The sequence below is a fragment of the Panulirus ornatus genome, chromosome 73 (assembly GCF_036320965.1).
Source record: "Panulirus ornatus isolate Po-2019 chromosome 73, ASM3632096v1, whole genome shotgun sequence".
Taxonomy (NCBI): domain Eukaryota; kingdom Metazoa; phylum Arthropoda; class Malacostraca; order Decapoda; family Palinuridae; genus Panulirus; species Panulirus ornatus.
In genome coordinates, this window is record NC_092296.1 from 11,398,803 (window position 1) to 11,412,587 (window position 13,785).

Consider the following 13,785-nt stretch of genomic DNA (forward strand, 5'->3'; position numbering starts at 1 on the left):
GAATATATGGTGTGGGAGGAAAGTTGTTAGAAGCAGTGAAAAGTTTTTATCGAGGATGTAAGGCATGTGTACGTGTAGGAAGAGAGGAAAGTGATTGGTTCTCAGTGAATGTAGGTTTGCGGCAGGGGTGTGTGATGTCTCCATGGTTGTTTCATTTGTTTATGGATGGGGTTGTTAGGGAGGTAAATGCAAGAGTTTTGGAAAGAGGGGCAAGTATGAAGTCTGTTGGGGATGAGAGAGCTTGGGAAGTGAGTCAGTTGTTGTTCGCTGATGATACAGCGCTGGTGGCGGATTCATGTGAGAAACTGCAGAAGCTGGTGACGGAGTTTGGTAAAGTGTGTGGAAGAAGAAAGTTAAGAGTAAATGTGAATAAGAGCAAGGTTATTAGGTACAGTAGGGTTGAGGGTCAAGTCAATTGGGAGGTGAGTTTGAATGGAGAAAAACTGGAGGAAGTGAAGTGTTTTAGATATCTGGGAGTGGATCTGTCAGCAGATGGAACCATGGAAGCGGAAGTGGATCATAGGGTGGGGGAGGGGGCGAAAATTTTGGGAGCCTTGAAAAATGTGTGGAAGTCGAGAACATTATCCCGGAAAGCAAAAATGGGTATGTTTGAAGGAATAGTGGTTCCAACAATGTTGTATGGTTGCGATGCGTGGGCTATGGATAGAGTTGTGCGCAGGAGGATGGATGTGCTGGAAATGAGATGTTTGAGGACAATGTGTGGTGTGAGGTGGTTTGATCGAGTAAGTAACGTAAGGGTAAGAGAGATGTGTGGAAATAAAAAGAGCGTGGTTGAGAGAGCAGAAGAGGGTGTTTTGAAATGGTTTGGGCACATGGAGAGAATGAGTGAGGAAAGATTGACCAAGAGGATATATGTGTCGGAGGTGGAGGGAACGAGGAGAAGAGGGAGACCAAATTGGAGGTGGAAAGATGGAGTGAAAAGGATTTTGTGTGATCGGGGCCTGAACATGCAGGAGGGTGAAAGGAGGGCAAGGAATAGAGTGAATTGGAGCGATGTGGTATACAGGGGTTGACGTGCTGTCAGTGGATTGAATCAAGGCATGTGAAGTGTCCGGGGTAAACCAAGGAAAGCTGTGTAGGTATGTATATTTGCGTGTGTGGACGTGTGTGTGTACGTGTGTATGGGGGGGGTTGGGCCATTTCTTTCGTCTGTTTCCTTGCGCTACCTCGCAAACGCGGGAGACAGCGACAAAGTATAAAAAAAAAAAAAAAAAAAAAAAATGACTCATGGTGAGGTGCCTGAGGATAGGCGTAATGCTTGCATAGTGCCATTTTACAGAGGCAAAGGGGATAAAAGTGAGTACTCAAATTACAGAGGTATAAGTTTGTTGAGTATTCCTGGTAAATTATATGGGAGGGTATTGATTGAGAGGGTGAAGGCATGTACAGAGCATCAGATTGGGGAAGAGCAGTGTGGTTTCAGAAGTGGTAGAGGATGTGTGATTCAGGTGTTTGCTTTGAAGAATGTATGTGAGAAATACTTAGAGAAGCAAATGGATTTGTATGTAGCATTTATGGATGTGGAGAAGACATATGATAGAGTTGATCGAGATGCTCTGTGGAAGGTATCAAGAATATATGGTGTGGTAGGCAAGTTGTTAGAAGCAGTGAAAAGTTTTCATCAAAGATGTAAGGCATGTGTACGTGTAGGAAGAGAGGAAAGTGACTGGTTCTCGGTGAATGTTGGTTTGCAGCAGGGGTGCATGATGTCTCTATGGGTGTTTAATTTGTTTATGGATGGGGTTGTTAGGCAGGTGAATGCAAGAGTTTTAGAAAGAGGGGCAAGTATGCAGTCTGTTGTGGATAAGAGAGCACGGGAAGTGAGTCAGTTGTTGTTCACTGATGATACAGCACTGGTGGCTGATTCTGGTGAGAAACTGCAGAAGCTGGAGACTGAGTTTGGTAAAGTGTGTGAAAGAAGAAAGCTGAGAGTAAATGTGAATAAGAGCAAGGTTATGAGGTACAGTAGGGTTGAGGGACAAGTCACTTGGGAGGTAAGTTTGAATGGAGAGAACCTGGAGAAAAAGAAGTGTTTTAGAAGTGTTTTTTGTTTAAAAAAAATTCCATATTACTAAAGGATACCTTACCCTCTAATGCAATTTGGTTTAGGTATGTAGATGATGTTCTTTGTGTCTGGCCAACAAATGAAAATTTACAAATATTTCTCTCCTTACTTAACAATCTAGTACCTTCCATGAAATTTACTGTAGAAAATGAAAATAATGGTATGTTACCATTTTTAGATTGCATTATTCATAGGCAAGGAAACAAGTTTAAGTTTAGCATATACAGAAAACCCACCAATGTATGCTCATCTATCCATTATTACACATCTCAACATAACAGAGTTAAATTATCATTTCAATCTGTTCCTTACGGCATTACGTATTTGCAGTCCAGAGTTTATTGATGATGAGTTTGAGAAGATATATTCTACTGGATCTAAGTTAAAGTACCCTAGATCTTTCATTGTTAAATCCCTTAAGTTAGCAAAGAAATCATTTTATAGAGTTGAGCCCAAACTTCCCACTGACACCAAGAATCTTTCAGTTCTCCCTTTTAATAATAATTCCACTTTACTTCCCATGTTGCTTAAATCCTTTAATGTAGATGTTGCCTTTAGCAACAATAATACTACAAAGAATATCTTAATCAGGAATTCACCAGAAAATTCTCTTGGATGCATCTATAAAGTTCCTTGTGGAAATTGTGATAAATCTTATGTTGGTCAGACTGGTAAGGATCTTTCTGGTAGACTTAAGCAACATAAATATAGTATAAGAACGGGACAAGAATCAAATGCCTTGTTTAATCATGTTAAAAACTATGATCATTGTATTGACTGGAGTAATGCTCTCTTAGTCATTAACTCTAACTCTATTACCGAGAGAAATATCATTGACTCTTCTATTACTAAATACACAAAGATTAATAATCTTGATATTAGTGATGGTCTATACAAATTAGATAACTTTATTGTTGTTAAAATTTGTAAAATTATAAGTTTATGAAAGCTCGTTGTATGTTTTGGACAATCACGTTTACTAAATGGCATCCTAGCTTCATCTCTTCGATGTATATCAACTGACTCATATTTCTCTCTTGTGTCTCCCCTGATGATGTGATTATTGCACGAAAGTGCACTTGGGAACTTATTGTGTTCCATTTTCCCGTGGACTCATAGGAATATCTTGATCACACGAAAAATTGTGATCCTTTCCAAGCTTATTAAGTACAGTAGGGTTGAGGGACAAGTCAATTGGGAGGTAAGTATGAATGGAGAAAAACTGGAGCAAGTGAAGTGTTTTAGATATCTGGGAGTGGATTTGGCAGCGGATGGAACCATGGAAGCGGAAGTGAATCATAGGGCGGGGGAGGGGGAAGAAAGTTCTAGGAGCGTTGAAGAATGTGTGGAAGTTGAGAACATTATCTCAGAAAGCAAAAATGGGTGTGTTTGAAGGAATAGTGGTTCTAACAATGTTATATGGTTGCGAGGTGTGGGCTATGGATAGAGTTGTGCGGAGGAGGGTGGATGTGCTGGAAGTAAGATGTTTGAGGACAATATGTGGTGTGAGGTGGTTTGATCAAGTAAGTAATAATAGGGTAAGAGAGATGTGTGGTAATAAAAAGTGTGTGGTTGAGAGAGCAGAAGACTGTGTTTTGAAATGGTTTGGTCACATGGAGAGAATGAGTGAGGAAAGACTGACCAAGAGGATATATGTGTCAGAGGTGGAGGGAACAAGGAGAAGTGGGAGACCAAATTGGAGGTGGAAAGATGAAGTGAAAAAGATTTTGAGTGATCGGGGACGGAACATGCCGGAGGGTGAAATGTGTGCAAGGAATAGAGTGAACTGGAACGATGCGGTATACCGGAGTTGACGTGCTGTCAATGGATTGAACCAGGGCATGTGAAGCGTCTGGGGTAAACCATGGAAAGTTCTGTGGGGCCTGGATGTGGAAAGGGAACTGTGGTTTCGGTGCATTATTACACGACAGCTAGAGAATGACTGTGAACGAATGTGGCCTTTGTTGTCTTTTCCTAGCACTACCTCGTGCACATGCAGGGGGAGGGCGTTGTTATTTTCATGTGTGGCGGGGTGGCGATGGGAATGAATAAAGGCAGACAGTATGAATTATGTACATGTGTATATATATGTATATGTCTGTGTGTGTTATATGTATATGTTGAGATGTATAGGTATGTATATTTGCATGTGTGGACGTGTATGTATTTACATGCGTATGTGAGTTGGTTGGGCCATTCTTTTGTGTGTTTCCTTGCGCTACCTCTACATTTGTTTGTACTTCAACACATGCTTTTTCATCATATAGAAAAATGTTTTCTAAAGCCATCACATGCCCCAATACTTCCATATTCCATTGTAATTAGTACTTATAAGTCTTGTAACCCTTTCATGACATACAATCTGTTCAACCACCTTTCACTAAATACAAGTATTAAATAATACTATCAAACTTTTTTCATACTTATTTGTCATTTCTTGCATTAGTGAGGTAGTGTCAGGAAGAGAAGAATGGCCTCATTAAGAGTCATGAATAATACACTGAAATCATACCATCGATCCACAGACAATCTCCAAAGACCATTTCATGGTCTTTTTTTTTTTTTCAAACTATTCGCCATTTCCCGCATTAGCGAGGTAGCGTTAAGAACAGAGGACTGGGCCTTTTTCGGAATATCCTCACCTGGCCCCCTCTGTTCCTTCTTTTGGAAAAAAAAAAAAAAAAAAAAAAAAAAAAAACACAAGAGGGGAGGATTTCCAGCCCCCCGCTCCATGGTCTTATCCTTACAAAAAAAAATGGAGTATTGACCTACGAGTGTCCCTACAACAAGATTTAGCCCTAACCGTAGGATTAGCATGAGGCACTCACCAGACATCTCGGTTAATGAATAACAGTATTCTTCTCCACTGCCACCAGTATTACATAAATAATCTTGGATCATCTGAGATTGATATCAAATACATGTCACATATTCTTTCAGATGTTGCTGTAGATGTTCCATGCATATTTCTTATTTCCCTTGGCAGTATAATGATTATTCATTCTAGCTTCATGGCCTGCCAATCATATTTCTTTGCCTGGTATATTTTCCACGTTCCACACTATTCTTGAAGACTTTTTTTTTTTTTTTTTTCCTTTGTCGCTGTCTCCCGCGTTTGCGAGGTTGCGCAAGGAAGCAGACGAAAGAAATGGCCCAACCCACCCCATACACATGTACATACATACGTCCACACATGCAAACATACATACCTACACAGCTTTCCATGGTTTACCCCAGACGCTTCACATGCCCTCATTCAATCCACTGACAGCACGTCAACCCCGGTATACCACATCGATCCCAATCACTCTATTCCTTGCCCTCCTTTCACCCTCCTGCATGTTCAGGCCCCGATCACACAAAATCTTTTTCACTCCATCTTTCCACCTCCAATTTGGTCTCCCACTTCTTGTTCCCTCCACCTCCGACACATATACCCTCTTGGTCAATCTTTCCGCACTCATTCTCTCCATGTGCCCAAACCATTTCAAAACACCCTCTTCTGCTCTCTCAACCACGCTCTTTTTATTTCCACACATCTCTCTTACCCGTACGTTACTTACTCGATCAAACCACCTCACACCACACACTGTCCTCAAACATCTCATTTCCAGCACATCCATCCTCCTGCGCACAAGTCTATCCATAGCCCACGCCTCGCAACCATACAACATTGTTGGAACCACTATTCCTTCAAACATACCCATTTTTGCTTTCCGACATAATGTTCTCGACTTCCACACATTCTTCAAGGCTCCCAGAATTTTCGCCCCCTCCCCCACTCTATGATCCACTTCCGCTTCCATGGTTCCATCCACTGCCAGATCCACTCCCAGATATCTAAAACACTTTACTTCCTCCAGTTTTTCTCCATTCAAACTTACCTCCCAATTGACTTGACCCTCAACCCTACTCTACCTAATAACCTTGCTCTTATTCACATTTACTCTCAACTTTCTTCTCTCACACACTTTAACAACTAATAACCTTGCTCTTATTCACATTTACTCTCAACTTTCTTCTCTCACACACTTTAACAAACTCAGTCACCAGCTTCTGCAGTTTCTCACATGAATCAGCCACCAGCGCTGTATCATCAGCGAACAACAACTGACTCACTTCCCAAGCTCTCTCATCCCCAACAGACTTCATACTTGCCCCTCTTTCCAAAACTCTTGCATTCACCTCCCTAACAACCCCATCCATAAGCAAATTAAACAACCATGGAGACATCACACACCCCTGCCGCAAACCTACATTCACTGAGAACCAATCACTTTCCTCTCTTCCTATACGTACACATGCCTTACATCCTCGATAAAAACTTTTCACTGCTTCTAACAACTTTCCTCCCACACCATATATTCTTAATACCTTCCACAGAGCATCTCTATCAACTCTATCATATGCCTTCTCCAGATCCATAAATGCTACATACAAATCCATTTGCTTTTCTAAGTATTTCTCACATACATTCTTCAAAGCAAACACCTGATCCACACATCCTCTACCACTTCTGAAACCACACTGCTCTTCCCCAATCTGATGCTCTGTACATGCCTTCACCCTCTCAATCAATACCCTCCCATATAATTTACCAGGAATACTCAACAAACTTATACCTCTGTAATTTGAGCACTCACTCTTATCCCCTTTGCCTTTGTACAATGGCACTATGCACGCATTCCGCCAATCCTCAGGCATCTCACCATGAGTCATACATACATTAAATAACCTTACCAACCAGTCAATAATACAGTCACCCCCTTTTTTAATAAATTCCACTGCAATACCATCCAAACCTGCTGCCTTGCCGGCTTTCATCTTCCGCAAAGCTTTTAGTACCTCTTCTCTGTTTACCAAATCATTTTCCCTAACCCTCTCACTTTGCACACCACCTCGACCAAAACACCCTATATCTGCCACTCTATCATCAAACACATTCAACAAACCTTCAAAATACTCACTCCATCTCCTTCTCACATCACCACTACTTGTTATCACCTCCCCATTTGCGCCCTTCACTGAAGTTCCCATTTGCTCCCTTGTCTTACGCACTTTATTTACCTCCTTCCAAAACATTTTTTTATTCTCCTAAAATCTAATGATACTCTCTCACCCCAACTCTCATTTGCCCTCTTTTTCACCTCTTGCACCTTTCTCTTGACCTCCTGTCTCTTTCTTTTATACATCTCCCACTCAATTGCATTTTTTCCCTGCAAAAATTGTCCAAATGCCACTCTCTTCTCTTTCACTAATAATCTTGCTTCTTCATCCCACCACTCACTACCCTTTCTAATCAACTCACCTCCCACTCTTCTCATGCCACAAGCATCTTTTGCGCAATCCATCACTGATTCCCTAAATACATCCCATTCCTCCCCCACTCCCCATACTTCCATTGTTCTCACCTTTTTCCATTCTGTACTCAGTCTCTCCTGGTACTTCCTCACACAGGTCTCCTTCCCAAGCTCACTTACTCTCACCAACCTCTTCACCCCAACATTCACTCTTCTTTTCTGAAAACCCATACAAATCTTCACCCTAGCCTCCACAAGATAATGATCAGACATCCCTCCAGTTGCACCTCTCAGCACATTAACATCCAAAAGTCTCTCTTTCGCGCGCCTGTCAACACGTAATCCAATAACGCTCTCTGGCCATCTCTCCTACTTACATACGTATACTTATGTATATCTCGCTTTTTAAACCAGGTATTCCCAATCACCAGTCCTTTTTCAGCACATAAATCTACAAGCTCTTCACCATTTCCATTTACAACACTGAACACCCCATGTATACCACTTGTTCCCTCAACTGCCACATTACTCACCTTTGCATTCAAATCACCCATCACTATAACCCGGTCTCGTGCATCAAAACCACTAACACACTCATTTAGCTGCTCCCAAAACACTTGCCTCTCATGATCTTTCTTCTCATGCCCAGGTGCATATGCACCAATAATCACCCATCTCTCTCCATCAACTTTCAGTTTTACCCATATTAATCGAGAATTTACTGTCTTACATTCTATCACATACTTGAAGACTTAGTAACACTATATCTTTTGATGAGAGGCTTTCAGCTTTAACACTTTTCATTTTATACCCTTAATTTGTTGCTATGCATATGTAATTCATATATATTTTTTATTCTTTCAGCACTATATATAGCTGCAGTTCATTCTGATTCCCATGAAATTTCATAAGTTCCATCCCTTCAACTTTCCTTGTGAATTGCTTTTGAATTTTCTGAGCACCTAGATACTCACAAGTACCTAAGTAAGATTTAGCCATAATGGCAGGGTTAGTGCTATGTGCTCACTACACATCTTGCTTAAAAAATAAGGCTATTCTTCTTAGCTGCCATCTGCATTACTTTATATCTGTTCTTAGTTCTTCTAAGATGGACTTCAACCATGTCAAGTACTCTTTTAAATGTTTTTGTACTTGTTCTGTGCGTGCTTCTTCTGTATCCTGACAGTAAAGTGAATAGTTGCTCTAGCTTCTTGGTTTGGCTGTCATGTATTTTTGTTTTAATCATCTTTGCTATGGTACATCACAAATTTATACAGGCAAGGACCCGTTGGACTGAGTTTGGGATGAAACAGAAAAGCCCACTAGATCCCAAACTCAGTCTGATACACTGGGTGTCAGGAGAACAAGAAACAGCCTGTTGTGCTTCAATTTGGTTCATTTTTTTCTTTATTCTTACTACAATGATATACAATGTTCTCTCTGCACAAGTACGCATAGTTATACACCAATACACAATAACTTAATGTGTTCTATCATCTTTCATGCCTTTACATCAACCTAGATTATTCTAAGAAGAACTTTTAAGATGAAGTATAACATGGTCACTAACACCAAAATGAATAAGCATCCACTAGTCAAGACATGCAACCTCGCTGTGTGTTTTCACACAAGTGCAGTGTTTTTAAGATACAATGGTTTGTCTTTTTGCATCAAATAATGGTAGTTATAAGTGCTACCAGTGACGCATGTGCTACAAGATACAGCAAACACCACAGGACTGTTGAAAAGGTGAAAATGACTGAGCATCATGAGTGTGTGGAGAGAATCTTGCACCTCATGCAACTCCTGTTTCTGATCAGAAGGTGATTAAGGTGACTGCAGGTGACCCTAGAGCTATTTCCTTCTGTTCACGGAAGTTTGTTTTTAATTTTCCTGGCAGTATACTGAATATTTTTTCTAGGTTCCTGGGTGATTTGTCATATATTTTTATTTATTTTTTGTATGTTCCATTACCTTCTTGAAGACTTAATGACTCTGTATCCTCCTTGTTGAGAAGCTTCCTTTGTTTTTCAGGTGTTCTTTTATACCTTCAACTTGTTGCTGTGAGTTAATTATCACATATCTTTCCCTTCTTTCTAGTAAACAGAGTTACAGTTGTTTCAGTATATCATGGTAGTTCATTTCTTCCATTCTTTCAATTTTACTCATAAAGAGCTTCTGAAATTTCTCTAGTTTGCTCATTTCTATCATTTGTTTCATTAGTGACCACACTACACAGCAATATTCAATTTTGCTTCCCATATATAAAATACACTTTCTCATCCATGGATGTCTATCTTTTGCATTGACAGTTCCCAGAATCATCCCACTCATCACCTGACACTGATATCTTAAAAGTATGCTCTATAAAGTCTTTTTCATTAACTCCATTTTCAATCAATTCCTCTCTTGGGCCTTTACATTGTATCACTAATATATTCATTCTCATTCCATAAACTTACCTGCTCAAATTCCTCTTCATCAAGGAGAAAAAGAATTCATTGATAATACAAAATGTTACTTTCTCAGAAAATAAAAAAACATGAAAAATTACATCAAACACAAATGAAATAAAAAACTTACGCAGTAGACAAAAGCCGAAATCGTTCTTCTGCTATTTTCTTTTCCTCTGGATCTTGAAACTTGTCTGGATGAGTCTTTGATGCAACAGCTCGGAAAGCCCGCTTAATATCTTGTTTTGCTGCATCCCTGGAGATCTCAAGAACTAGAAAAAAGGTAAAATCCTAAAAGTAGTTAACAATATCTTGATCCTAGGATGATGTCAACATTAGTAAATGAAATACACACATATATCAAACCCTTAAAATCCTATGGAGGTATCCTTTCCAACACTTATTGTTCTTAACTTTCATGTTAAAAAAAAAAATTGCACTTAACCATAAATTTTCAAAGATATTCATATAACAATAAACTAAAAACTCTAAAATTATTTTTCATTAGCTACTTTCATTGAAATAACATGTAGATGTTTCGCAGATCACAATGTGCTAAAAAGCACAAGTGTGGGGCCTGAGGGTTGAGTAGCCACTCAGCATGTTTTCTTGCTCATTTTTCCTACAAAGAAAGACTGAGTACTAATTAAGAAAGACTGAGTACTAATTACTATTCTGATACCTATCATAAACCTTTTCATATTCATATAATTTTTTCTAAAACAGTGAATCTTTGTTAACTAAATCTACATTGTTCATGATATTTGAATTTGATATCTTACCCACAAATGGGCTTAATAAAGGAACTAACCACTCTCACAATTCATATATGATGGAGCCCAATGAACTCACTATGGGTCTTGCTGGAAAATTTGGCTTGTGTGTTTTGCCAAGTCCATACATATATGGCAATGAAGGGGACAATGATGAAAAACTTTTGATTTGAGAACCGTTATCTTTCAACAACTTCAGATCTTTATTGAAATGAGAATAAACTGCTTCTAAGGGATTTTATCTGAGTTTAAAGTATGTTGTCTCATCACCTGAAAGGTCATTCATTTTAGATAAATAATTACTTTTGTTCATAATCACAACTGTGTTAGTCTCATCTGCTTTAGTAATATGTATAACATTATCCTTTTCCACTGATAATCCCTTAAGTTGGCAAAGAAATCATTTGATAGAGTTGAACCCAAAATTCCCTTTGACACCAAGAACCTTTTACTTCTCCCTTGTAGTAATAAGTTTACATTACTTACCATGTTGCTTAAATCCTTTAATGTAAATGCTGCCTACAGCAACAACAATATTATAAAGAATATCTTAATCAGGAACTCAACAAGAAGTTCTGCAGGTTGTATTCATAGGGTACCATGTAAAAGTTGTGATATATTTTATGTTGGACAGACTGGTAAGGATCTTTCTGTTAGACTTAAGCAGCATAAGTATAGTATAAGAACAGAACAAGAATCAATTGCCTGGTTTAATCAAGTTAAAAATTATGACTGTTGTACAGGCAGGAGTAATGCCATGTCACTTATTAATTCAAACACCTGTACCATGAGAAATGTCACTGATCTTCCATTATTAAATACACAAAGAATTGCAACAATATTAGTGAAGATCTACACAAATTGGATAACTTTATTGTTGATAAATTTGTAAACAGTTCTCTTTCTTGTCCACATAATAAATCTTATGATACATATGTTGCCAGACCTGAAAGCACCCATCCTCCATTCAAAAATTCACGTTTAACAAGTGGCATCCTAGCTACATCTCTTCCTTGTATATCAACAGAATGTTAGATTTCTTGTATCTCTCCTTAGGAACTTATCATGTTTCATTTCCCTATGGATTAGGAGGAATATATATTCTATCTATATTCGTCTACTATACTTAATCGCTGTTTCCTGCGTCAGCAAGGTAGTGCCAGGAAACACACAAAGAATGGCCCAATAACTCATACACACATTTTTTTTTTTTTTTTTTTTTTTTTTTATACTTTGTCGCTGTCTCCCGCGTTTGCGAGGTAGCGCAAGGAAACAGACGAAAGAAATGGCCCAACCCCCCCCCCCCATACACATGTACATACACACGTCCACACACGCAAATATACATACCTACACAGCTTTCCATGGTTTACCCCAGACGCTTCACATGCCTTGCTTCAATCCACTGACAGCACGTCAACCCCTATATACCACATGACTCCAATTCACTCTATTTCTTGCCCTCCTTTCACCCTCCTGCATGTTCAGGCCCCGATCACACAAAATCTTTTTCACTCCATCTTTCCACCTCCAATTTGGTCTCCCTCTTCTCCTCGTTCCCTCCACCTCCGACACATATATCCTCTTGGTCAATCTCTCCTCACTCATTCTCTCCATGTGCCCAAACCATTTCAAAACACCCTCTTCTGCTCTCTCAACCACGCTCTTTTTATTTCCACACATCTCTCTTACCCTTACGTTACTTACTCGATCAAACCACCTCACACCACACATTGTCCTCAAACATCTCATTTCCAGCACATCCATCCTCCTGCGCACATCTCTATCCATAGCCCACGCCTCGCAACCATACACACATATTTATACAAAAATGTACATATACATACATATACAAATCAACATATACATACACATACAAAGACATATGCATATATACACGTGTACATATTCATTCTTGCTTCCCTTCATCCATTTCTGTCACTACCCCACCACACAGGAAAAACCAATGCTACCCTATCAACATCCAGGCCCCACAAAACTTCCGATGGTTTACCCCAGATGCTTCACATGCCCTGGTTCAGTCTACTGACAGCACGTTAAACCTGGTATTCCACATTGTTCCAATTTACTCAATTCCTTGCATGCCTCTCACCCTCCTGTATGTTCAGCCCCTGATCGCTCAAAATCATTTTTCACTCCATCTTTCCACCTCCAGTTTGGTCTCTCGCTTTTTCTTCTTCCCTCTACCTCTGTCACATATGTCTTCTTTGTCAATCTTTCCCCACTCATTCTATCCATATGTTCAAACCATCTCAACCCACCCTCTTCTGCTCTCTCGACCACATACTTTTTATTTCCACACATTTCTCTTACCCTTTCATTACTTACTCGATCAAACCACTTCACACCACATACTGTCCTCAAACATTTCATTTCCAACACATCCACCTTCCTGAGTACAACCCTATCTATAGCCCATGCCTTGCAACCATATAACATTGTTGGACCTACTTTTCCTTCAAACATACCTATTTCTGCTCTCTGAGATAACATTCTCTCCTTCCACACATTCTTCAATGCTCCCAGAACCTTCGCCCCCTCTCCCACCCTGTGACTCACTTCTGCTTCCATGGTTCCAACTACTGCCAAGTCCACTCCCAGATATCTAAAACATTTCACTTCCTCACACAAATCAGCCATCAGAGCTGTATCATCAGCAAACAACAACTCAGTAACTTCCCAGATCCTCTCATCCACAACAGACTGCATACTCACCCCTCTCTCCAACACTCTTGCAATCACCTCCCTAACCACCCCATCCCTGAAAAATCAAACAACCATGGGGACATCACACACCCCTGCTGCACACCAACATTCACTGGGGACCAATCACTCTCCTCTCTTCCTATTCATACACATCCCTTACATCCTTGGTAAAAACTTTTCACTGCTTCTAGCAACTTACGTCCCACACCATATACTCTTAAAACCTTCCACATAGCATCTCTCTCAACCGTACCATATGCCTTCTCCAGACCCATAAATGCCACATACAAATCCATTTGTTTTTCTAAGTATTTCTCATATGAATTCTTTAAAGCAAACGCCTGATCCACACATCCTCTACCACTGCAGAAACCACACTGCTCTTTCCCAATCTGATGCTCTGTACATGCCTTCACCCTCTCAATTAATACCCTCCCATATAATTT

At 39.7% G+C, this 13,785-nt stretch overlaps 1 protein-coding gene across 2 annotated transcripts in view; it reads right to left on the minus strand.

The window, feature by feature from the left end:
* LOC139748282 (dnaJ homolog subfamily C member 25 homolog) overlaps positions 1 to 13,785 on the minus strand; it is a 191,819-nt gene that overhangs the window by 148,353 nt on the left and 29,681 nt on the right. For both annotated transcript variants that reach the window (XR_011712624.1, XM_071661256.1), the window contains exon 2: positions 9,970 to 10,111. Coding sequence is in view for 1 of the 2 variants with exons in the window: in XM_071661256.1 (XP_071517357.1) it covers positions 9,970 to 10,111 (142 nt within the window). In the remaining variant the exon portion in view is untranslated. The remainder of the gene's footprint in view (positions 1 to 9,969; positions 10,112 to 13,785) is intronic.